General features: G+C 51.6%; 1 protein-coding gene across 2 annotated transcripts in view; it reads right to left on the bottom strand.

The window, feature by feature from the left end:
- Positions 1-27,093, bottom strand: part of Pemt (phosphatidylethanolamine N-methyltransferase) — a 90,921-nt gene that overhangs the window by 51,258 nt on the left and 12,570 nt on the right. For both annotated transcript variants that reach the window (XM_052757351.1, XM_052757350.1), the window contains exon 2: positions 26,688-26,795. In XM_052757351.1, the coding sequence (XP_052613311.1) occupies positions 26,688-26,795 (108 nt within the window). The remainder of the gene's footprint in view (positions 1-26,687; positions 26,796-27,093) is intronic.

Below are 27,093 nucleotides of genomic sequence, written 5' to 3'. Positions count from 1 at the left end.
TCAGGACAAATCTTAGCAACTGGGGACAACAAAGGACAAACCACCGGACGGTTCATCAATAGTGTCTTCAGGGAAGATTGTGCAGAGACACAGGAGAGGTTGTCAGCATGGGAATGATGTCATATAGGGATGGTAGGACCTGCCTGTGACCCCAGTACTTGGGAACCTGGCCCCAGCTGAACTCTGGGAATCCAGTGAAGACAGTCCTGCTGCCCCATTGAGTCTGCGCCCGAAGAAGACCAGAGTGTGAAAAGAGTGGACCTGGGCATGCCATGGTAGAGTGCTGTCCAACAGGCCCTCTTCCTGCCCTGCCAGCACACACACTTTTTCTCAGGTATAAGAGGATTTCTTTTAATTGACAGATTTTTGAACCCACGTAAAAGTAGGAAGAACCAACCTCCAAGTACTGGCATCAAAATCCCGGAACATTTTGTATTTGTTGACATCATGGACTCCAGGACATGTCCTCCACTCCTCCTTCATCATAGCATTTCATAACTAAGGGCACTTCCTATATCGCCAACAATTCATTATCACAGAGAACATTTTGAGCAGTAAAATTGGCATAGGGACTGTTCAGGAATGGAATGAAGGAGTCAAGGATGTACCGGCCCCTAGGAAGGACAAGAGGAGCCCAAGAACTTTGTTGTAGGTGGGTTGAGTCAAGTGGAAGAAATGAGGCCAAAACTCAGAACACAAGACAAAGACCCACCCTGGGTGGCTTGTGCTGCGGCTGCTCCCAGGAATGGCCCTGTGGCTGCGACCTGCTGGGATACATGTCCATGAGAAGAATCCTAAACATCCTGAAAGCACAGGGTGATCCAAGCAGGCAGAAGGCAGGGACTGCTCGCCTGTGGCCTGGCCAAGGGGCTGTGGATAGGAGGAAATAAGCCACCTGCAGCGCTCTGATCTGAGCTACATCTGCCACGATGCTGAGAAAGGAGAAGCATCCACAAAATTGTGAGCCACAAGAAACATTTGGAATAGTGGCCTGGTCCATGCCTGCCCAACAGCCACAGTCACCACTCACCATTGCCAGCCTGCCACCAACCTCAGGGCTGAGTTGCTGGCCCTGCTTCAACCTAGTCCCCACCCTACATGCTCCAAGTATATTTTCCTGTAGGAAAGCATGATCAAGGAGACTATCACGACAGGATGGGTCCTTGGTGGCCCTCAGGGCTCATACTTTGAAAGCAGGTCAGAAATTCCCAATGCGCTGGTTGCTGGTTGCTGAATGGCCATGGCAATAAAAGGCTGTATCATTATCCTCACAGAGACAGTCCTGGAAATGTTGACACTGTTTCATTGGCTATTCGAGGACCCAGGCCCTGGTCCATTAGGCTTAGCTTTCCTGCCCTTTTAAAGAACAGAAGACATGAGTGTGGGCCTTATAACTGAATGGCTAGAGGGGACCATCTATAGCAGCTGAGAACATGTCCTCTAGAGTACCAAGCTGCCTCCTGCCCTGCATATTGTGTATGCTTTCAAGTCCAATACATCCTCAGGCACCCAATGTTTCCCAGGAGCAGTTTTGTTGTTATGGCAATTGGTAGCCACTGGGCATGAGCCCTTGGAGTTCAACAGTCAAGTTCATGCTGGGTCAAAGGGAAGAATCTGGAAACTACTCACAGCCACCAAAGCACAGCCCAGGCTCAGGCTCAGGTGCATATACATATACATCTCAACCTCCTCCACACACAGTTAGGAAGCCATGTGCCAGATACTGGGTGTGACCTCTGCCCTCAAGAGGCCTCCTCTCTGTGGGGCACAGATTCTACATTCTAATGCTGGAGATGTCATTGTCCAGAACAAGTTACTGAGAGAAAGTCGTGGTGGGGAATTAGGGAGGGCAACCTTCACACTGAGACCTAAAAACTGGGAAGGAGACTTTTTTGTTTTTCCAAGACAGGTTTTGGGGTTTTTGGGGGTTGGTTGGTTGGTTGGTTGGTTTTGGTTTTCTCTGTAGCCCTGGCTGTCCTGGAACTTGCTGTGTAGACCAAACTGGCCTTGGAACTCAGAGATCCACTTGCCTCTGCCTGTTGGGATTAAAGGTACCATCACCTGCTGAGAAGGAGACTTCTTAAATGACAGAAGGGATTTGGGGGAGAGAAAACTCATGTGCAAAGGTCCTGGTGCAGCCTGCCCATCTCCTGTGCAGTGTCACAACTCTGACTGTATGCCATGAGCCAAGCTCCTGCTGGAAGGCCTGTCTAAAGGCCACACCCCCTGCTTGATGCTTCTTCTCCCTCACCCCCAGTGTGGGCTATGGCGAGGAAAGGGGGTCACCTTAGCACACAGCCAGCTCTACTCTGCCTGCAGCTCTCCTCCTATCCCAGTTCTTAACCCCTGGTCTTTGTTCTCCTTCTGTAACCTGATGAGCATCTCCCAGCAATCTTGTCCTGCATGCTCCTATCAGAATGGCCTATTAAACTTGGCTTAGAGTTTTGCTTTGCTTTGCTTTCTTTCTATCTTCTCTCTCTCTCTCTCCCTCTCTCTCTCTCTCTCTCTCTCTCTCTCTCTCTCTCTCTCTCTCTCTCTCTCTCTCTCTTTTTCTGTTTTGTTTTTCAAGACAGGGTTTCTCTGTGTAACAGCCCTGGCTGTCCTGGAACTCACTCTGTAGACCAGGCTGGCCTCAAACTCACAGAGATCCGCCTGCCTCTGCCTCCCGAGTGCTGGAATTAAAGGCATGCCGGCATGCGTCACCATCTCTGGCTGCTTGTAGCTTTTTAAGGTCATTATTAGCCCAAAGTTCCAAGCTCTTCCACAATCCTCCCACAAATCAGTTCCAAAGGCCTAAGGACCACGCCGCCAGATTTATTACAGCAATTACCCCACTTCTCAGTACCAATTTTCTGTATCAGTCCCTTTCTTCACTGCTGGGATAAAATGCCTGACAAAGGTACTTCAAAGAAAGGCTTATTCTGGGCCTCAGTTTGAGGGCACAGTCCACCATGACAAGGAAGTCTTGATGGCAGGAGCTGGAGTCCCCTGGTCACATTGCACCAGTCAGGAAGCAGACAGAGGTGAGTGCTTATGTTCCCTTTCTCTCTTTAATTAAGTTCAGGATCCCAGCCCATGGGATGATGCTGCCCACACTCAGGATGGATCAACAAGAAACTCCCTCACAGACAGCCTCACAGAGATGCCTGGGGGTTTGTTTTCTACGTCCCATCAAGTTGGCAGTCAAGATTAATCACCACAGTGAGTATGTTGCACTGGTGTTGCTGTGGGTTTACGGACCGGCAGAGTGGTGGCAGGGCCTCTTTGACAGCAGGCTGGGAGCTCTTGGACCTCAAGATGCCCAAGCCCTGTGCAAATGTCCAGAAGTAGGATGAGCAGTTCTGGCCTCCTGCAGTGGACTCTGTCCAAGCCATGCTCCCAACCTTCTGCAATGACAAGCACATTTTAAAAACAACGTCTTATTCTAGAATACTTGGAGATCTCTAAAATACACCAGAAACAGTGAGGACTACTACTCTCATGCCTCCCCTAGCTCCCTGTAACACCACCTCACACAGACATAGGCCAGAGGTCACAACTACAGTAGAGACATGCTGCCCAGACTCGGGCAAAAGCAGTCCTCTTTTGCTAGAGGTAAGGGTTCCTTAGCTTTGAGGTACAGCAGATTGGAGAAGCCTCATAGCTACCATGTCTACATGCCCACCTAGTGCCTGCACATCCACGCCACGCTTGCAGGACCACTTGGTGCCTATGTAGCCACCCCATGCCTATGATCCTCCCTTTAGAGACTGCGCACTCCTCTGGGTGGGGGGTGCTGTGAGCATGGGGAGGTATGTACCCTGGCCGACAGCCATGAGGAACAGAAAAAGTCAGCCTGTTCACAGAAACCCAGTCTCCACACCACTTCACAGAGTGGTGTGACTGTCCCTGAAAGAGGTGTCTGACAGCTGGAGGCTGGCTGGCAGCCGCTGGGCACGGGAACTCTCTCTCCTCACTGGGTACAGTCTAAATTCTAAATATCATGTTCTGTGCTAATTAGTAATCCCACTACCACCACACACACACACACACACACACACACACACACACACACACACACACCAAAATGTTTCAGAAGACAAGGATGCTTGAGGATGTCACCCTGGGGAGTGGGGGACACACAATGTAACAGAACAGCACGCTCTTTGCCTATTCACAGCCTGCTGCAGCTCAGGCTCTCTGGGGGATGATCTGGCATAGGTCTGCTGTACTACTTATCAAGTCAGGGTTAAGCAGCCCCACAACGCTTTGCAAATATACAGACAGGACAGTTTGGAGGCCCCTGTGACACTCAGATTGCACAAGCCACACTGAAGCAGCCTAATTTAGAGCACAGGGTCTCCATCCTGCAGAAACACAGTCCCCTCCCTGTAGTTGTCACTGTCATACATCAATTCCATGTCTACTGGGGACCCATCACAGGCCTGCCTATGGGGCCCACGAGTGGCATGAGTCAGCTCCCATCAGCACTGTTCACAGCAGTAAAAGTTGGAACAAGTCAAACAACCACCAGGGAGGGAATAAGGCAAGAATCAGAGGGCATCTTTGTGACAGAATATTGATTGGGCAGCTGTGAAAAAGAACAAGAGGCTCCACAGATACCATGTGAACCACCTCCAACCCACCGAGAGCCACAGGGGCGCTGGGGGCGGGGTGCAGCACACCCAACACTTCAGCACACTCCAGGATGTGTGCAGGGAAAGGCACAGAATGACACATGGGACTGCCACATCAAGAGGGAGGTCTGAGCTGGGTGCAGTAGCACACGCCTTTAATCCCAGCACTGGGAGGCAGAGGCAGGTGGATCACTGAGTTTGAGGCCAGCTTGGTCTACAGAGTGAGTTCCAGGACAGCCAGGACCACACAGAGAAACCCTGTCTCAAAAATAAATAAATTGCTGGGTGGTGGTGGCACACGCCTTTAATCCCAGCACTCGGGAGGCAGAGGCAGGCGGATATTTGTGAGTTTGAGGCTAGCCTGGTCTACGGAGCGAGATCCAGGAAAGGCACAAAAGCTATACAGAGAAACCCTGTCTCATAAATAAATAAATAAATAAATAAATAAATAAATAAATAAATAAATAAATAAATAAATAAATAAATAAAGTGAGATCCAGGAAAGGCGCAAAAGCTACACAGAGAAACCCTGTCTCGAAAATAAATAAATAAATAAATAAATAAATAAATAAATAAATAAATGGTAGTTCTTTTGTGCCCTGAGACACCTCATGCAGATAAAACCTAAGAAGGATCCCCAGAAAATGGCAGCAGGGCACAGTGGGGAGATTCAAAGGAGACATGCTTACCTATGCCTTGTGGTACTATTGGGAGTTCTATCACACACAGGTATTACCTACTTTAAAACTCTAAATGAGTTACTGTAGAAAAACTAAACACCACAAACTACTCTTGACGGTGACTGGCAGATGGCCACGTAAGGTGCCAGCGGCAGCTCTGGTAGCGGTTCCTGAGGGCTGCCACATGTCTTCATGCTCTCAGTCCTGCCCAGGGTACCAGTGAGGGTGAGCATGCTGTAGGGACAGCGGTCCTGTCTCAGATCCTGCTGCTTTTGCTTCTCTGTGTTCTAACAACCAATCACCTGGAGGCGAGAAGTGTGGTACAAAGCCCCGGGGCAGGAGGGGAGCAAGACACCAGGCCCTTGTGCAGTGGGATGAGGGCGGGGTCGGAAGAGCGGCGCACAACAGGCTTCTGAAGAACATGGCAGCAGGCGCCCCAACACAGCTGGGTCCAGTGGCACCTGGCTAGTAACTGGGGACTGCTGGGGACCTTCCACCACGGCAACATGGGAGGACTGAGGAGGGTAGGGAGCCTGGGTAACCCAGGAAGACTGCCAGCAAGAAGGCAGAGAGGACAAAATAGCCTGGGAGTTCACTAAAAGCTGGACGTTCTCAGATGTGAAACAGGCCCCTGTGTGGAAGCTCTGGCTGACAAGTGACCTCATTTACCTGCTCAGACTTCTTGTCCTTTTAGTCTCCTAACAATGAATTTACCCCAAAGGGCTACAATAGTCACTCCAGATACCTTGTCTCCACGCTCTGCCACTGTAGGAAAACAGCTTCTGTAACTAAAACACACTTGCTGTCTGCAGGGGCCTTAGCCTAACCTAGGTGCCCACAGAGTCGCCCCAGGTCAGGCAACTGAAAGGCCCCCCACCGGCAACATGCAGCCATGATGGGCCTGTTTCTCTCCTGGAAATGTGTTTGACCCACGATTAACGAGGGACAAAGCCGTGCCGTCATTCTTTCTTTCTAAATATCCTGCTGCCATTTTGACATGGAGACCAAGGTCTAAAATTAGCATCTCACACCTCATTTTCCAAGCTCCAGTGGAAGAGGTGTAAATCCACCTGAGAACATTGTCTTCTGAACAGAGAACATGCTGCTCCCCCAGCAGCCTCGCCACTCCAGCAGGAGCCACAGGTGGGGGGAATCTGCTTTGGTGGGCCTAGGGCAATGCTGGAAGTCTCTGGCTGGAGCAGCCCAGCACCTCCCTTATCTCCCAGAATCCCCTGTTACAACCCTCCCTCTAGGGAAACACTTGAGTGTAAAGAGCACCTGTCCAGCTAGGGATTCAGAAGGCTTTTACATGCTGTCCTTTGAAGACCTAGTTAGTACCCAAGGCCAGAAAGGAGCTAATGTTACTGCCTCCCAGTCCAGGAACAAAGTCAGATGAAGGGACAAAAAGACAGGTGTAGGACAGGACCCCTGGCAGCCCAGAAGCTTGTACCCCCAGCCCAGAAAAGGAGACCCAGCTACCCCTTCTACCTGTCACCAGGCCAGCAGGTAGGAATACAACATACCCCTAAGGTGGCCGTCCTAGGCTAGGCTGTGGACATATAAGACATGGCACATCGGGACTCCCTGTCTGCTCACCAGTCTGTGACACTCCCTGCTTCCTTGGGAAGGCTCTGAGGACTCAAGAGACTGAAGAAGGAAGGGGACACTCATGGGCACCCATCAACAACCATGTGGGTCCCCTGGTAGGCTGCTGGTCCCTTTGTCTCAGAGAAATCCCTCAGATGAAATTACAGGCCATCCCCTCACTCGGGGACACCTGTGTCCTTTCAGCACACTGAAGAGCCTCATATCTACCTGACTTCCAGTACCAGACTGACTCAGACACCTCCCAGTTTCCCATGTATGGCCATCTCCCTGAAGAGCCACTTACAGAGACATCAGGTCACTCACACAATCATGTGAGGCCTCAGGCTCCTTCAAATGATGCCAGAGAGTCCAGCAATATCCAATTAACTCTTTGGTTCCCTTGACATCTGTTGCCATCTTGGAAGATCCGGCTTCTGGCCATGACAGACTGCATCTGGAGTAAGCACTCATCCCTCCCTCCCACCTGGCACATGCCCAGGCAGCAGGTGAGGAACGCCAGAGTGAGTCTCAAAGCTTGTTTGAGTGTGGGCTTTGGATCTGTAGCCTGGCCCATAAGCAGGAGCTGGCCTGGAGGAGTCAGGCAGAAACCAGAACAGGGCCTTGGAGAGAGGACCTCAAGGCTAAAAGAGCACAAGCATCCTCAGGCCGGCCTCAGTTCTCCCCTGTATCTACGCTGTTTCTCTTCAAAGTACCTCCCACGGAGGTTAGGTTTCGGAGTAAAGGGGGCATGGAGCATGAGAGACTTGGGCCTGCCCTCTGGAGCCAGAGGCTGTGAAGTCAGACCCTCTATCCTTTGGCAAACAGGACATTGTTGACAGCCCACAATGGGCGCAACGGAAGTCAACACACCACTGTTGACGAATTTTCCAACCACATCCTGCTGCAGGGAAAATGGTCAGCTTCAGAGGCATCAATACGACGTTTTAAGCACACTCCAACTCTACTGGTAGGGGTAGAGCAGCTTGCTTCCCTGGCCTCTGGCCACGTTTAAAGTCAGCAGACATGTGCTGTGAGTCTTGTGGACTTCCACCAAAGAACTCTCAAACTGTAGTCTCACCAGTCACAGTCAGTGAGGTTTCACCAGATTTCTAAAAATCCGTACAACACGGAGTGAAAAGACAAGGAGGAAGGACACAAAGTTTCCAGTGTTCACAGGTGCATGCACCCACCCTCTGCACACCCTCTCTGAGAGCAAATGATGCACACGCAGGAGCCACAAATGACAAGTTAGGATCACTTCTAGGCCCCAGGATAAAGAAAAAGACCAAAGGGTTCAGAGGCAAATGGACTTGTGCAGAGCACAGGCTCGCCAAAGCATGGCCAGGCCCTGATCAGTATCATTTCCCTAAAACTTAGAGCAAGCCAATGGAACTCAGCACAGCCCTTGAGATTGGCCCACTGCCCAAGAGAAAGGCTTGGCGCAGGTGCCCAAGGCATCAGACACTCTGGCTGTGCTGGAGCTGCTAAGAGCCAATCCCCACTCCTGTTGGGGTCCTGTGGGCCTCTAAACACTTGCAAGGGCTCTGAAACATCCTTTCTCTTCCAACAGAGGCCAGACGAGCCACACAGCAGGGGGAGTTGAGACAGTGAGGGACACACTTTGGTTGGCTGGGAAGACCTCTACAGCAGGCACTCTGTAGCTAATGGAGAACCAGATGCACAGAGACAGTCCAGGGGCACTGTGGCAGTACCACAGGTTCTAATCTTCAGCTGAAGAGCAGGATGGGGAGAGAGCAAGATCACAGATCCTGAAGATCCCAGGCTCAAGCCCTCCCCTACCTCCCCTGACCCCTTTCCTTCCATATTTCTACCCTTGCAGGCGCAGCAGCCCTTCCCTGACCTCTAAACAGACCAGGCTACCTGCCCAGCTATATCCCACCTAAGACACAGCCCGCAAGAGCCACGCTGCTTTCCCAGCGTCCCCAGCGGCTCCAGCACAAGCCCAACCAGGTGTCTTGCACTGGGCCCTGAAGCTTTTGTTTCTTGGTCCCACCACCCACTATGAACAGTGAGGCGCTTACAAAAGCACATACATTAAACAGGAGGGGAACGGGAATGAGACGTGGAAGATGAAATGTTGGTGCCCACGGAGCTATGCAAGAGGCTGACCAGACAGCTGGCAGCCTCACAGGCCAAAAGGCTCCTCTTGCTAGGAACTCAGTGGCCATGGAGGCCAATCAGCAGACTTCAGGATAGACGAGCTTCCGGTCCACTTCTAACACCCACAACTCCTACCAGAACAGTGTTGTCCATGGGGGAAAGTCCAGGAAATGGGCACTGAATGAGCAAAACCACGAGCCAGACTCAGACTGCATCGACAGTTCCAGCTATACAGAATGCAGAAGGCCAGCTCTGGGACATAGCAAGACTGCCCAAAACATAAAAGTAAGACAACCAGAGAATGTCGGTGAGAGCAAAGGATGGACACAAGTCTTCACAGAGCTAGTAGGGGACAGGGCAGGGCTTCAAGCAGCAACAGGTGACACATCTGCTTCCTGGCAGAGGCAAGTCTTCCCGAGGCCTGGGCAGCTGAGGCAAACAGCCCTTGGAGAAAGCCCTGGCTACTGGACTGAGGAATGTCAAGGTGAGCTGAGAGCCAGCCCTGCTCCTCCAGGGGGTTTGCAGGGAAAATGGTACCCAGAGAAAGCCAAAAATCAGCCAAGGGGCAGCCAGGTCAGCTGAGCAACAGAGACGAACAGTACCTGGTGGGCTGGCCAGGAACCAGAGGCCCAAATGATTGACACTGTGGTCAGCTGGGAGACAGACAGAGCAAAGGTGCTGTGGAGGCAAGAGCATGGGAATGAACTGGTACCCAGTCAGACAAAAGGAGAAGTGACTTCCTGCCCTCCTGGTTCTTGCATCCTTCACACAACAGCATAAACCACACCTCAAAGACTGCTACCTCTGTGTCTTATCCTTGGCACAAATAATCTGATTTTTAACACCAAACAAACACCCAGGTAGAGTCATCTGAGGAAGAACTGAGGCCCTGAAAGGGCAAAGAACTTGCCCAACTATACACAGAAAATCAGCAACAGATGCTGTTCCAAATGCTTGCCCAGTCTATGAGAGCCCACAGCCCTACATGCTACTACCCAGGGCCCAGAAGGCTGGGAAGAAGATCAGAAAGAAAAGGCCACAGAACCCACAGTGGAAGGAGTCCAGAAGCAAGTCAACACAAATGTCAGCACTGGTAACCAAGTGGCCCACGAGGAAAAGTGCCGTGCCACAGATCCAAGGGGCAGTATGGTGACTAGCAAAGGGCTCTCACTGTGCCTACGGCTCTCCATTCAACCAGTCTCCTGTGTTGACCCTGCTCCCCCTTTGCCCTGGTCCCACCTCAATAACGAGTGCAAGGCAGCACCTGGCTCCTCCCCCACTGCATCATGCAACTCCACCTGGCTCTGCTCTTACCTGCACACTCCATAACTGCCTTCCAAACTAGCGGCATGTGTGAGATGTGACAAGGGAGTGCTCAGACCTCTTCAGCACCTTTTTTCCATGTTCTCCCCCACTTTCCTGCCCTTCCTCTGAACCCTAATTTGCTCTTATTTGCTCCCAGGGCCCAGGGGATCCCACAGGATCATTAGGACCCAGGTACCCCCAGTCACCAAACCTTTACTAGGCACCAGTACGACAGGACAAATGATACTCACAGTTGCTCCTGCCAAGCTGGGGCCTGCCCAGCACTGTCTTGGGTACTCGCCTCAGGGTATTTCATTAGCTTTCACCACAGGCCAGACAGGATGTTGTGTGGCAGTTTCCTCCAAGATTAAAACCTTCCGTCTTGGAGGGACAGCCCTTCACTCCTTAAGACGGGGAGGTGAAACAATGGGATATTTTAAGACGGGATGTTTACAGGGAGCTAAAACAGCAAGGTGTTCCAAGGGGAGGTGAAGCATTCCACCCTGTGGGGAAGCTCCTTAAGCCCAGGAAGTCCCTCAAACTGACCAGCTTTGCTAGGCCACTCCCTCCCCAAGTGTATCTATGTAAGGATTGCTAAGAGACACCCTCAGACAAGCTGGGGGCTTTAGAAGAGGCTCAGACCAGCAGAGCTGCCTGGAAAAGTCAGGACAAGCTGAACCGCCTAGAAGAAGAGCGACTAGCCAGACTGCCTGGAAGACACTCAGACCAACTGAGCTGCCTGGAAAGGAGCTCTCCACCTGCTGAGCCGCCCGCTCCCAGCTTTCGTGTGCTGTCACTCATGCCGTGGTAGGCTTTGGTGATGCAGCTGTCTTTGAGTTATTTCTACTCCTATAAGTAACCTTTCACCCATATTCCTATAAGCAACCCCAAGTTCGTATTGGTTCACCGAGTTGGGCTTTGGTGGTACCAGTCCCGGAGAACACCCACATGGTACTTTGACCTGTCATCAGTTCCCTATCTAGTATGAGTAGATATCTATTCATGCCTCCCCAGGAATAACATCCCACAATACGGGGGGTGGGGGAGAGCTTCCGCTGACGCTGTTTCACAGGGAAGGAAATGAAGGCACAGCTCCCAGGCTCAGGCCTTGTGGCAGCTACTCAGCAAACAACACCCAAGACCCATGACTGGGTCCCAGGGAGGGGGCAGGTGCTCAGTGAGCACATTCTACGGAAGCCTGAGTGGACCCTACGGGCAAGAGGATGGGCCAGTTCTGTAAAAACCAGAGAGCTACCAACCGTGAGAGAGAGGCAGGAGGCAAGAAGAGACAGCCCAACACAGCAACTGCAGTGCAGGTCTGGACAGCCTTCTCACCAAGACCTTCCTTGTCTTGTAGCAGCATGCCAGGCTGCTCCCCCTACCCTCTACTTACAGAAGAGAAAAACCAGGGCTCCGAGAAGCCAGGAATCCTGCCCAGGCCCAAGTACTAAGAAATAGAAGGGGAATGATGGGTCTGAGTGTGCTCAGAGGCCCAGGGAAGTGGGAAGACATGACTGCACCAAGCTCCTGAGGATAGCCAGGAAAGGTGGCAGGCTGGAGGATACAGAAATGTCGCTTCCACGTGACTGCCTCACGAGGCTGGCCCATGTGCAGCCCTGCCCACAGGAAGACCTACATGTACTCAAAACATTGACACAGGGCAAGCACACACCAGCTCAGAAATAAGACCGTGGAGAAATCCCCAAAGGGCTGCAGGGCCCGTGTGGCCCCACCCAGGCTCTAACAGGCACTGATGATGGCAGGGCCTAAAATTCGGCAGATCTGGGCCAGCCAGGCCATGCTGCCACTCCAGGCTATGTCTCTGTCCTCCTTCAACACAGCACAACATCTCAGCTCGTACCACGCTGTGGCTGTGGGTGTACACAAGGGCAGGTGGAGGATAGCACACGAGCAGGCATGCCCAGGTCTGTACTAGGTGCTATGTGACTCAGGCCTGTCAAAGAACTCTGACCCTCAGTGGTTATTTCTGTAAAATCCGACGTCAAGTCCTCAGTGGCCTAGTGGAATGGGCTCCGGGGGCAGTTTGGCGGCCAATCTTGGTTGTCAAACTGACTGCATCCGGAATCAGCTAGAACATAAGCTACTGGCACTCCTGTGGTAGAATATTATTTTAAGATGTGTTACGTTTGTGCTGTGGAACATCTACTTTAATGATGCAAAGATGTGTTGCATCTCTTTATGTTGCATTTGTTTAACTCTGTGAAGCTGTGTTACTGTGCCTGTCTAAAACACCTGATGGTCTAATAAAGAGCTGAACAGCCAATAGCAAGGCAGGAGAAAGGATAGGCGGGGTTGGCAAGCAGACAGAATAAATAAAAGGAGAAATCTGGGAGGAAAAGAAAAGAAAGAACAAGAGAACAAGGAGAGGAGGATGTCAGGGGCCAGCCACGCAACCACAGAGTAAGAGTGAAAGTAAGATACACAGAAGAAAAGAAGAATGGATTAAGAAAATGTGGTACATATACACAGTGGAGTACTACTCAGCAGAGAAAAACAATGACAGCATGAAATTTGCAGGCAAATGGATGGAACTAGAAAACATCATCCTGAGTGAGGTAACCCAAACCCAGAAGGACAAACATGGTATGTACTCACTCATAAGTGGATACTAGATATAAAGCAAAGAACAATCAGACTGCAACCCACAGATCCAGGGATGCTACATAGCAGGAGGGACCCTAGGATGACTGTGGCTTATAATAAGTTTTGGTTTTACTCAATCACTGGGCAAGCCTCAGTGAAATATTTCACTATTAGGATAAGAATTTGTACTGTATCAAGCTGATAATAGAATAAATAAATAAATAAATATGAAAAGAAAGATATACAGAAGTAAGACAAGGAGAAAAAGCCCAGAGGCAAAAAGTAGATGGGTTAAGAAAACCTGGCAAGAATCAAACCAAGCTAAGATCGGACATTTATAATTAAGAATAAGCCGCCGGGCGGTGGTGGCGCACGCCTTTAATCCCAGCACTCGGGAGGCAGAGCCAGGCGGATCTCTGTGAGTTCGAGGCCAGCCTGGGCTACCAAGTGAGTTCCAGGAAAGGCACAAAGCTACACAGAGAAACCCTATCTCGAAAAACCAAAAAAAAAAAAAAAAAAAAAGAATAAGCCTCCATGTGTGGTTTATTTGGGAGCTGGGTGGTGGGCCCCCTAGAAGAGCAAAACAACCAACAACACACTCCTGTGAGGGATCTTCCTGATCAGATTACTGAGGCAGGAAGACATACCCTATATGTGAGCTGCTCCTTGTGGTGGCAGCCACATAACAGGACGCGGGAGAAGGAAGCTTGCTGCTTGCATGCTTGTCCTCGCTGTCACTGGCAAGTTTACCTAGTCTCTTGCTGCAGCATTAGTTCACTAATAACAGAACCAACTTTATCGAGGATTCCAGCATAGACTTAAGACCAGCAGCTCCCGGGGCTGGAGGAGATGGCTCAGAGGTTAAGAGCACTGACTGCTCCTCCAAAGGACCTGGGTTCAATTCCCAGCACCCATATGGCAGCTCATAACTGTCTGTAACTCCAGATCCAGGAGAGCTGAAACCCTCACACAGACATAATGCAGGCAAATCACCAACGTACATAAAATAAAAATAAATGTAAAAAAATTAAAAAATAAACAAAAAGATCAGCAGCTCCCAAGAATCCCCAGGCCTCCAACACCATATTGGGCCTGCTGAGACATCCAGCCTTGTGGACTGAACTACCAGATTCTTGGCCTCTCCAGTGTGAGACAGTTGTTGTTTAACCACCTGGATCACATCCTGTAAACCAGTGTAATAAATCCCTTAAATATATATATTCATTCTATCAGTTTTGTCCTTTGAGACTATGCCAGGGACACAAAGGGGACCATTAAGGTGATTGTAATTATCATGAGAGCGCTGTGGTTATGGAGCACTGAGGAAGCCACTGATACCATCCACCATTGTACTGGTTAGGTTTTGTCAACACAAGAGTCACTAAAAAGAAGAAACCTCAACTGAGGAGTTGCCTCCGTCAGACTGCCCTGTGGGAATGTCTGTAGGGCATTTTCTTATTAATGATTGATGTGGGAGGGCCCAGCCCACTGTGGGTGGTGCTACCCCTAGGCTGGTGGTCCCGGATTGTATGAGAAAGGTAGTTAAACAAGCCTTGGGAGCAAGCCAGTAAGCAGCATTCCTACCTTGAGCTCCTGCTGTGGCTTCCCTCAATGACTGAATGTGACCTGCAAGCAAAATAAACCCTTTCCTCCCCAAGTTGCTTTTGGTCAGTATTTATCACAGCAATAGAAACCTAACTAGGATATCCACCCATGTGACTGCTCTACCCTCCTGCCTTCCAGGCTGAGACCCCTTGACACTACCCTTATTAGGACTTGTGGTGGTTTAAATAGGAATGGCCCCATACACCCACGTATTTGAATGTTTGGCCCATAGGGAGTGGAGTGCCACTATTAGGAGATGTGGTCTTGCTGAAATAGGTGTGGCTTTGTTGGAGAAAGTCAGTTACTGGGGGCGGGAGTTTGAGGTCTCAGAAGCTCAAGTCTGGCCAGTGTGTCTCAGTCTTCCTTCTGTTGTCTATGGATCAAAATGTAGAACTCTCAGCTCCTTCTCCACACCATGTCTGTCTGCATGCTGCCATGCGTCCCACCATGGTGATAATGGACTAAACCTCTGAAGTGTAAGCCAGACCCAATTAAATATTTTCCTTCATAAGAAGGCATGGTGGCACACGCCTTTAATCCCAGCACTCTGAAGACAGAGGCAGGAGGATCTGAGTTTGAGGTCATCCCAGTATACAGAGTAAGGTTCCAAGACAGCCAGGGCTACACACAGAGAAACCCTGTCTTGATAAAAACAAACGAACAGTAGATGGATCTGCAGAGGACAACCCCCAACCCTGGCCCCCTGTTCCATACTAGGCAAAAGTGCTTCTTGTCTCCTTGCCTTCCCTAAGGGAAGAAAGGCCCAGTGGGAGCTGGTGGATTTGATTTCTGCCCTGGACACCTTGGCTGAAGCTTTGAAATGCCTCAGAGAAGCATGGAACCCTACCAGAGTCAAGGTTATTCCCTGGTGTGCAGAGGTCAGGGACTCTCCACAACCTGCATGGGAAAGCTGCTTCCTACCTTGGAGCCCATACCCTGCCTACCCCAACATGGCTCCCAGAGACAGCCAGACATCTCTTTGGGAAGTGTCAGTAGGAGAACCCACTGTATAAACCCAGCCTTCCTACCCACACAGATGTCCTCTACATCCCTCTAGGCAGGCAGGAAGAGCAAACACAGAAAGGTAGATACAGTCCTTCCATGATGGGGGCTGAGGTGGATACTTGGCCTATGTAGGTTGTTACTGGTGCCCTTGTGGAAAAGGTGGGAGTTACATGACCTCTGGCCCTATGCACCCCTAATAACTACACCTGCAATCCCCTCAATTCATCTCACGGAGATGTGACTCTGTTGAGCCACATTCCCCAAACATTCAAGGAAAGCCTGGAAGTTTGGAGAGCAATGAAGACCAGGGCACAGAGAGAAGGCCAGCAAGGCAGCCAGAACCTCTCAAGCAGGGACTAGGCAAACCCATGGGTGGAGCATTTACCTAGGATGCACAAAGGCCCTGGTTAGACCCTCAGCACTGCAAACAGTAACAAAGCCTCCCAATCAATCCTGCTAATGACAAAGGACCCTCCTCAAGTACTGAGTGTCGGGCATTACATATGAGCATTATTCCCCTGAGGCCCATATCACCCACGGTGCACGCAGCCAGGCAAGGTGAAAAAGGAACTCTGTGTCATTGGCCCACTATGTCCATGGCCAGGCCTCTACTTCCCACCTACTTTACTTCACACACCACAGACCAAATTGTCCCAACCTTCCCACCGTGATGGACTGAACTGATAAGTTCTAAGTTCAGTGAGAGACCCTGTCTCAAAAACTAAAGTGGAGAATGATTTGGGATGACATCCAATGTCAACTTACAGCCTCCACCCGCACATGCACACATGCACATACACATCTGAAACAGAGCCACCACAGGATCCAGCAAACCCACCAATATTCACATAGTCAAAGGCGATGGGACCAGTGCAGCTGGGAGACACTTGCGTCTCATGTTTATTTCTGCACTATTCACATCAGCCAATGATGAATGAATGGATAAGGAAATGAGGCATATAACACTATTCAACCACACAAAAAAGAATGAACTCCTGGGCGGAGGAGACAGCTTGGTTGATAAAATGCTTGCCAAACAAGCATGAAGAATTGAATACCCGAATGAGGGGAAGCGAGGAGAGAGAGAATACGGTGGTGTATTATGATCCCTGAACTGATGAGGCAGAAATAAGCAAATCCCTAGGGCTCACTGGCCACTTAGACTCAGCATAGCCTACTTGGTGAACTCCAGGCCGATGAGCGAACCTGTCTCAAAAAAAAAAAAAAAAAAAAAAAGACCTGGATGGCTCCTGAAGAACAACACCCAAGGTTTGTCTCCAACACACACACACACACACACACACACACACGAATGGAATCCTCTTATTGATAGAAAAATGGGTAGAGCTGGAGGATATTACGCTAAGTGAAATAAGCAAGATTTTACTCATATGGAAGCTAAAGCGGATGTAGTCAGAGAAGAGAAGGGGAAGGAAAAAGAGAGGAGGAAAATACAGATAGAAGAAGAGGGTAGAGAATGACTGCCTAATGTAAAGAATTATCTTTTACAACAGTTTGTTACAAGTTTGTAAAGAAGCAGAGGAGAGTTGGAAGGCTCTCGGCACAAAGCAATGATAGATGCTTAAGGAGACTGAGAGGTTGCTTAAACCTGGTGTAACCAGTACACACTGTAGACACACAGGGAACTGTCACTCTGCTCCACACATATGTTAGTTCTGCTGAAGACCCAAGGATGGAGTGAAGTGAAGGAATGGTCAGGCTGGCTCCAGGCTTGCAAGGGCCATGGTTGTACCCCACAGATCTCAAAAAGAGCATGTAGGGCCCACTGGGGTAGTTGCAAGTCCCTTTTACAGATGGAGAAAGAAAGACAGAAGAGAATGGCCAGCAGAAGTCTGTGTGCTCTCAGCAGAGTAGGAGCTGATCACTCCTGGCTCTACTCCTCCCCGGGGCTACCACTGGCTCACTCTCCAGGAAGGAGGGTAACCTTGATCCATCTATCCTTTCCAATCCTAGGCTCAGCCCTGGGTGTCCCTGGATGGCTCCAACCCTTCCCTGAGCTTTCAGGAGCTGAGTCTGGGAGAAAGCAGAACCCACATTTAGTATTAACAGTTCCCATGGCCAGGGCTCAGCTCCACAGTGGGCAAGAAGACCTAAAGGAGGATACTGAGCCATGTTTACTTAGGGCTAGAATCAGGGGTCTACCTGAAGAGGGGAAGGGTAGCCAAGCAAGGCCACAGTGGAAATCCCTTTAGGAAGAGTGAACAGAATGTCCAGAGGCACATGGAGAATTATCTGTCCGTAGAATGGAGTTAAGTCAGGTGGCCAGGGCTCCAGAAGATGTCACAGGAGGAGTGCCCCCTTGGAGGTGCATCTATCTGTGTCATGAAAGTACCTCTCAGACTACGCTACAGTAGCCAGGATCTATGAAGGTCAGATGCTAGGGGTGTGGCTCAGTGGAGAAACACCAGCACATGTTAAGGCCCTGGGTTCAATCTTCAGAGAAGGAACAGGAGGAAGGAGGAAGGGAGGGAGGGAGGGGAAGAGAGAAGGAGGGAGAGAGGAAGGAAGGGAGGGGAAGAGAGAAGAAGGGAGGGAGAGAGGGCATCGCAGTAGAACAGCCTGGTCTGCCAGGGATACAGATGAAACAGCAAAGTACTAAGACCCCATCTCCTGTGTCCCTGAGCTCATCTATATCAAACCACACGGCCAAGCATTCTGTCCACCATCTTTCAGGTATATTAATACCATCCATGCTTTGGTGTAGGATAGCCTTGAAACAACAAACTAACCAAAAACACCCAAATAGCCAGTATCAAAATAATCATGGAGGGAAGATGTCCCTGGCCCACCCAGCTTGCATACTCTAAGATAACGGAAACCAGTGCCTAGACCATGGCACCAGCTGCTACAGGGACAGCCCTCACTCAGCAAGCTTGCCCACCACCTTCCTTCCTTTTGTTCTTTGCTGTGTGTCTGTGAGCCGTCCTGGCAGAGACTGCGAGCTCACCCTGTGTGTGACACTGTGGGGCACTTCACCCCGCGTTGCTGGGATGCTGGGTTCAGCACAGTTGCCGGGGTGGATGGGGTCAGCAAGGAGGCGAGGCTGCTTCCAGCTACACGCGCATCTACTGCCCAGTTCAGAAGAGCTTACACACTCAAATGCCCAAATGCCCTGAGATATTCTGCACTTAAGCCAACACCGAGGGGCAAACAGCGTGGCCGTGTCACTGCTAACGGAAGCCGTCATCCTCAGTCCAGTACGAGGCTGGGCCTGCATTGGTTCTGGCGGAGCATCGTAAGTACAACTGAGACAGAACCAGGGGAGACTTAAGAGTGCCATGGTGCATCAGGTGGCATCAGTCAAAAGGGATTAGTGGCTGGTTGGTGTGAGCCTGGTGAGCTCACAACCAAGGTCTCCTGCTCTGTAAGCCATTGACTCTGCTCAAAGAGATGCTTAGCTGCCTTGAGCTGCAGCACTGGCCAGGCCCGCATCTGCAGCTCAAGGCAAGAGAAGACATATTCTGATCCCCAAGCTCCAGCTCTGAGCCTAGTGGGTACAAGGTCATGCCCCCGGTGCTAGATTTCTAAGGCAGATGGAACAAGAATCCCAAACTGCACATTGACGTTCCTGTCCTAACTCCAGCTGTCTGAATGAGACACACTGTCACACTCATACATGCACTCTCAGTCACACCACTAGCCTCCAGGAAACAACTAGGGTGGCAGGCCAGCAGGCAGGACCATCCTAACCAGGGAAACCAAAGCCCTCTCACCCTCTCACTCCACATCCCCCTCATTTTCCCTCCTCACTCAATCCTCCTCCTCTTCTAGAAAGTGCATGTGCACTATCTTCCACCCACCTCAAGACACACCCTCCAATCCACAGCTGGACGATTTACCAGCCCTCACCTGCACTTGTGATGCTCTCTCCTGAGTGCCTCTGGAGCTGTGACGAGCACACCTGGCTAGCCTGCTGCCCTTCTGGTATCCAAGCTTACCTGCCTAGCCAAGTGCTCACTCCAGGAGCTCAGGGTAAGATCCCAAGACGATCCACCACAGGCCAGGCCTGGGTAAATGCAGGCTTCCACAGCTGGAGAGACCTCAGTGCTTAGACCTCACCTGACCAACAGTCAGCAAGGCCAGAGCCAGACTACAAAGCTAGGCTGCCCCCCAAAGGATGCACAGGGTAAGCGTCTCTGACCTGAGAGGCTCCCTCACATACAGAGAAGAGGAAGAGCAGGCTGGGATCTGAACACAGATGTGGAGACAGAAGAAACTTGAGGGCTTCTTGCTGGCCACCACCACAGCAAAGGACACCTTTACCACGCCCTGACCCACTCCAGGTCCAGGCAACTTCCTCACTGTCAGTCACCTCCTCCTCCTCACTGTCACCTCCTCCTCCTCACTGTCACCTCCTCCTCCTCACTGTCACCTCCTCCTCCTCACTGTCACCTCCTCCTCCTCCTCACTGTCACCTCCTCCTCCTCCTGTCATCTCCTCCACACTATCACCTCCTCCTCCTCACTGTCACCTCCTCCTCCTCACTGTCACCTCCTCCTCCTCACTGTCACCTCCTCCTCCTGTCATCTCCTCCACACTATCACCTCCTCCTCCTCACTGTCACCTCCTCCTCCTCACTGTCACCTCCTCCTCCTCACTGTCACCTCCTCCTCCTCACTGTCACCTCCTCCTCCTCACTGTCACCTCCTCCTCCTCACTGTCACCTCCTCCTCCTCACTATCACCTCCTCCTCCTCCTCACTGTCACCTCCTCCTCCTCCTGTCATCTCCTCCACACTATCACCTCCTCCTCCTCACTGTCACCTCCTCCTCCTCACTGTCACCTCCTCCTCCTCACTGTCACCTCCTCCTCCTGTCATCTCCTCCACACTATCACCTCCTCCTCCTCACTGTCACCTCCTCCTCCTCCTCCTCACTGTCACCTCCTCCTCCTCACTGTCTCCTCCCCCTCCTCACTGTCACCTCTCCCTGCCTTCCCTTCTTTTGGCGTTCTCACCTCCTCCTCCTTGGGAACAAGGGTGCAGGCCTCCAGCCCACAGTGCCACCTACTGTTCAGCTGCCCCAGTCTCCTTCCGCGGCTCCTGTGCCATCCGGCCACAGTCCCAGGACTAAACATCCTCTGTGTCCAGCACAGCTGTTCTTCCCAAGTCCTGAAAGGACAGTCACCTTCTCAAACCAGCTCCCCAGACACAGTGACCATTGTCTAGGGCCACTGGGGGCCTTCAGGACAGCCTGTGGATCACAATAGGTACCTCCTGAGCTGACGCAGGGTTGCTTCAGATGGTATGTGCCTGCAGCTGGACTTACCCTGCGGTGGTTGTGAGGCCTGGTGCTTGCAGGCAGCTGGTCCAACTAAGACTTCCTCAGAATGGGCCCCTCACCCTTTAGGGGAGGGCAGCTGCTCTCTGACCTGAGGAAGCAGCTGGAGTTACAGCAACAAGCATACATGGAAGGAACCTGTGAGGAGCTCTGCCCCAAACACCAGCTGTCCTGACAAGGGGCTTAACAGCAGCCTGCCCCTCAGATCCAGGGCCCTAGGGTGGACTGGTTCAGGACCATGCTCTATGATCATCACAGTCTGTCCTGGTGTCCAAATCGGCTGTCTCCACTGGCTGCTGCCTGTTGTCAACAATCTGTTCCATCTGGCTAAGGATACCAAAGCTTGTGTGACATTTCCTCAAGTAAACAGCCCAAGCTCAAGGCCATTGCTGGGGTCCAGGCTCTGGCTTTCCAGGGCTCTGCCCAGGCAAAGCGTGGCCACTGGAGCTTTCACGGAGCCAGGGACCTTATCTCTCCTGGGGTTTGTCACAGATCCTCTAGTGAGTTACCTCCCAGGTTTACCAAAGGGAGGGGGTGTGCACATCAGATGGATACAGAATGCATTCGCTGGGTGCCACAGGGCAGGCCAGTCATGAGCCAGGACATGTCCACGGGAACAACAGCACTTCCTGGGCATTGACTAAACAGGCACAAGGTGATGAGCACCAAAGGGACCAGGGCTGGACCCCTCAGATTCAGGCCAAGCAGCAGCTGTTCCCCAGAACACAGTGTGTGGCGGGCTGGGGACAGCATGGGAAAGCAAGCACTCTGGAGCACTCTAGGATGCAGACGGGAGCACTGTCCCTAGCAGCTGCACTAAGAGATGTATGAGATACAGAGTGGACAGTCAGACTACTTGGGTCACTGTCCACTGTGTTACTGACCTCTGCTGGGCAGGAGCTAGGGCTGCTGAGCACACTACAGTGTACCCGGTAGCTGGCCCCAAATGTCTGCAATCTAGATTCAGGGAAGGCAGATAGAGAGGCGGAAAGACCAGGGAGGTGAGCTGATAAAGATCACCACAGGCCACAGGGACAAACGTCTTCTAGAAACTCTCGAAAAGCAGGGGTCATACATCCAGTAAGAGGCTAGGGCCCAGGGTAACCAAGGATGTGGGTAAAAAGGCGCTTGACTCAAAAGCCCCGGCCAGGCTAAGAGCTGTACTTCTGCCCTCACTGCCAGTCCTCCTGAGCCTGTAACAGCCACCAGCTTAGAAGCTAGAGCAGTGTGGGTGCCAGCAACAGACACAGGGTCTGATACCCCGTGATGACGCCTGCTGACAGCTGCAGTTTGTGAAGACAGACCCAGGGGTCATGGCAGAGGATGGTGGCCAGGCCTCCTGCTGGCATCTCCCCTACAGGGCCAGGGAGAAGGAAGCACATTGGGAAAACCTTGGCCCAGCTCCCTCGGGGCCTGGAGGCACTCAGATGGGCTGCAGACACTGGGTATTTAGACCTCTGAGCAGAGTCTGGGCCACAGAGATCCATCCATATCTCAGAGTGAGCCCCACATGGCCCCTTGATAGCTTCCTGGCCCCTTCCTCCCTGCCCCGCCAGTTTTCATGACCTTTACATTTCTTCCTGTGTCCAAACAGAGAGGAGTCTCTGGCACAGAGGGACCTCCACACTTATCTGCCAGCTTCGAAAACATGAGGTGTTGGAGAAGCGCGTCAAGGGGAAGAAGAGCACCAGGAAGGCAGCAAGAGGAATCAGCAAAGAGAGCCCCCAGGAAAGGAAGGCCCTGGTGAGGAAGTTCCCAGAGGCAGGAGCACAAAAGGGCTGGGAAGGCCTCATCTGAGCTGACTGACAGAGAGGCCCTAGAGGCCTCGAGAATAAGGTCCCCAAGGGTAGTGGATACAAGTCAGCTGTGATATGAGGAGAAAGTAAAAAGGGGCCATGGTCGGAGAGGAGAGGAGAGGCTGAGACGGATGTGGACAAGGAAGGATCACCTCACCTGTCCAAATGCTGCCACCTGAAGTGACTCCACTCAGCCCAAGGCTGCCAACCTACTTCTTCCAGCTAAAGCCCAGGGGTTAGATGGGGACCCAAGAGCAGACCTGTGTCACCCAGGCTCAGCCCAGGGCAGCCACTCTACAGCCCCAGGCACTGCCCAGAATCCTAGACCCACATCAGCCTCTGTGGTGGTTTGAACACTTGGTCACCAGTTGGCTGCTTGGGAAGTCTAGGTCCAGCCTTGCTAGAGGAAGTGTGTCACTGGGGCTGGGCTTTGAGAATTGCACGTGTCCCGGTCCTCTCAGTTGGCCCTCTCTGCTTTGTGCCTGTGGTTACAGATGTGAGCGTTCGGCTTCCTGCTCCAGCCCATGCTTGCCCCTTGTTGCCAGGCTTCCCTCTACAAAGGCTCTTACCCTCTGGCTGTAAGTCAAACAAACTCTTCCAAACGTGGCTTTTGCTCATGTTATTTCATCACAGCAACAGGACAGTGACCAACATGGCCTTTCCTCCTGAAGCTCACAGACAAGTCATCCTTCTCACCTTACCATCCTCAGCTGCCCAGCTCAGCCAAGAACCAGCCCTCCTGCTGGCCACACAAGGTCCACAGCAGAACGGGCACATTGCTGCTACTGCAATCCTTCCAGGTCTTTCCGTGCTACTTCTCCCACCTCCACAGCCTCATTCTGCTGCAAGCCACCATCTGGGCCTCCCAGCTCACCCCGGCTGTCTCCCCACTGGCCTCACTACACCACCTTAAAAAACCAGCTCAGGCCCTGCAACTTTCCCCCAGAAACCCAGGACCTTCTTATGCAAGTATTAGGTCTCGGTCAAAGGCCACCCTTCAGACAGGCCTTCCCTGACTACCCTCCTGTCTCTCCCTCTTCCCTGCTTTGTCCCCGAGGGCTTGATTTGTGTCTTTATCCACTTTCTGTCCTTCCTAGAGGCCACCGCACCAGGGTCAGGCCCACACACTCTTTTTTTTTTTTTTTTTTGGTTTTTCAAGACAGGGTTTCTCTGTGTAGCTTTGCACCTTTCCTGGAACTCACTTGGTAGCCCTGGCTGGCCTCGAACTCACAGAGATCAACCTGGCTCTGCCTCCCGAGTGCTGGGATTAAAGGTGTGCGCCACCACTGCCTGGCCAGCCCACACACTCTTACTGGTAACCTCAATAAGTAATCTGAAGAATAAATGAAATTTTTCTTTGATATGGTTTGGACATGATTCCAATGTGTCCACTAAAGCTGATGTGCTGAGGGCTTGGTCCCAGGCAGGATGGTGTTGGGAGGGGATGGAACCCTTACGAAGGGCAGTGTGAGGTGCTTGATCATGGCAGACCCCCTGGGAAGGGAGTGGTGCTGGTCTCTGAGGACTGCTCTTTCTCTTGAGGGTGGACTCCTATAAAGTGAAACTACTCACACACACTCGGCCTCTTGTGCATGCGGCCTTTTTCCTTTCTGCTTCCCTGCTATATTTTATACATCTAGGGGGCCCTTTCCAGGATGCTGGCACCACACTGTTGGGATCTTCCAAGGTTATGATTTAAACACCCTTCTTCCCTCTATACAGGTCTCAACACCAGTTATTCTGTTAAAGCAGTGGTTCTCCACCTTCCTAATGCTGGGACCCTTTGATACGGTTCATATTGTAGTGACCTCCAAGCATAAAATTATTTTCATTGCTACATCATAACTGTAATTTTGCTACTGTTATGAATTGTAATGTAAATATCTGGTATGCGACCTCTGTGAAAGGGCTGTCAACCCCTAAAGGGGTTGTGACCCCCAGGTTGAGAATCACTGTATTAAAGCAGCAGAAAGGGGCTAAAACTGTCCTTACACCCATTTCCTAGGGTAAGAATGACAGCACCTTGCAGTGCTCCCTTGCAGAAATGCCAGGCACAAAGCCTGAGCACAGCGAGCCCCACCCCCACAGTGCTGCAGTCAGTAAGACATTGCACTACTCTCCCAGCATGCACCTGCTCACAGCAGTTTCCTTCCCCACCAAGTACAGAGCAAGGCTTCCAGCCTCCTGCCCTCCTGCCTCCAGATGCCACTTCAGCTCCTCTGAGCTTCAGCTGACCCAACCCCAACACTCTCATTTTTTCTCCTTCTGAACTGACTCTAAAGAGCTCACTCATTCCTTCACTAATGACTGTACATTCTTGCAAGGAATATGTTTTTCAAAATGAGTCAAATAAAAAACTTATGACCAAAAGAAAAGGAACCATTTACAACAAATGCACAGACACAGGGCACTCACTCATCTCCAAATCTGGGCTGTTTGGGCTGTTCCTGTGGACCAAACTCAGCTTCAAAATTAAGTGTGTAAAGATATACTGCTTCAAGGGTCACTGGGAAATGAACAAAGGGGACTTGGGCATCAATAAAAAGTATCCCCCCCCCCCCCAGTGGTGGTGGCGCACGCCTTTAATCCCAGTACTTGGGAGGCAGAGGCAGGTGGACCTCTGTGAGTTTGAGGCCAACCTGGTCTACAGAGTGAGATCCAGGACAGGCTCCAAAGCTACACAGAGAAACCCAGTCTCGAAAAACCAAAAAAAAAAAAAAAAAAAAAAAAAAAAAAAGTATTCCCCCATACCTAGTGTGCATCTGGCCAGCTGTTCTCCCTGTGCTGGGAGCCCAGTCCACACTCATTGCTAATCAGCCTCGGGCTACCCGAAGAGAGAACACAGGCTCCACCCAGCTATGGAGCCCAGCAGCCTCCTGAGGAGAGTCCTGTGCACACATCTAATGGAGAGTGAGTTAGGACTGCACTATCTCCTAGCCAGGCCAGGAGCCTCTTGAATGCCCTGTACTAGTTTCCTCTGGCTCCCTGGAAACAACAGAAACATTCTCGCATGGCTTAAGTCAGTATCTGTCCCTACAGGGTCCTGCAGCCTGGGGTGCTGGCTCTGCACCAAACAGGCTCTGAGCGCACAGGTAGGAGAGAGAGCACACAGGAAGGGTGAGGAGTGAGTGGGGCAGGCTAAGGGCCCAGAGCACCATGTGTCTGGTCTTCCCAGATGGCTATCAGGGAACCAGGGCCAGCACTGGCACACGCTAGCAGAACACTCCAAGACTATGGTTTCTCTGGAACAAGGGGAGGTCACACCTACACAATGGTCTTGGCTGACACCTGGACCCCTCCCAGCAGCCCCTCCTAAGGCAGGTCCAGCATGTTCAGGACTGCAGGGACAAAACATTCAGAAGGTGGTGGCTCTGAGCCAAGCATCCCTGCCCCCATCCGCCCTGCTCTCCTCGGCCCAGGTGGAAAAAAGATCCAAGCCACAAACCAGATGAAAAGAATACAGTGTTCCACCCTGGTATGGCTGATCTGACAACAGTCTGGGAACAGTGTGCCTTCTACAGACTAGCTCCAGGGCAATCACAGGGTATCCCAGGCTCTGCCTCAGTGAGCACTCTGGCCTCCATGATCTCCTTGTGTCGTAATGAACTGGGTACCACTGTCTTCAGGTTTCAGTCCCTGTCCTCCATCAGGCACACCCACCCAGCGTGTGGGCTGCTTTCAGGAACTTCCTGTAAGAAAAGCAGTGCTGCCACAGAGCAACCCAGGGGGAAGCACAGGGGAGGACCTGGACAGCCCAGGACACCCAGTGAGAAGGCCAGGTGCAGGCGGAAGCCCTCCACCACGCAGCTGTCTGCTGCAGGCTCTTGGGACACCATAGATCACCCTGACATTAGCCCAGGGCCTCCACAAAGGCAAGAGGCTCCCCTCAGTGTCCATTCATTGAGTGCCACGTTGGGAGGGCAGAAAGGAAGAGGACAGTGACAGGTGTGGAAAGGCAGAGAACAGAGCCACCATCTACCCCTCTGTCCATGTGTCTGGCTTACTGATAGCAGTGACCCCACCACACCAGGCTCACCAGCTAGCCAGTGCCAGCACAATGGTACTCACCACATTCCAGAAGAGTGGACTAAACACAATGGTGAACACAGCAGCCACAAAGCTGGGCTCTGTGGGGTCCACGAACCCCAACAGCCAGGTCATAATGAAGAGATCTGCCTGCAAGGACAGAATTGCCATCAGCAGGAGACCTGTCTAGCAACACCCAGAAACTACCAGGATCTGTGAGGCCCAGGATGCAAAGACCTCTGGGAAAATAAAGGAAGCTTGGAACATCCAAGTCCAGACAGAGTCACAGTCACTACACTTGACTCTCATAAAAGGGAAGATGAAAGGCTGAAAACTAGTCAGCCATGTCAACTATCAGGAGGGCGCTAGGCTAATGATTGCCGAGGTACTTGTGGGCACTGTATGTAGATGTCCATGGCTCTCAAGACAGCCCGGGAAGGAAGTGACA

The sequence above is a fragment of the Peromyscus californicus genome, unplaced genomic scaffold (genome assembly GCF_007827085.1).
Source record: "Peromyscus californicus insignis strain IS unplaced genomic scaffold, ASM782708v3 Scaffold_3__1_contigs__length_106647218, whole genome shotgun sequence".
Taxonomy (NCBI): Eukaryota; Metazoa; Chordata; class Mammalia; order Rodentia; family Cricetidae; genus Peromyscus; species Peromyscus californicus.
Note: the sequence above shows the minus strand (reverse complement) of the source record. Positions and strands in the feature narration are given on the sequence as shown.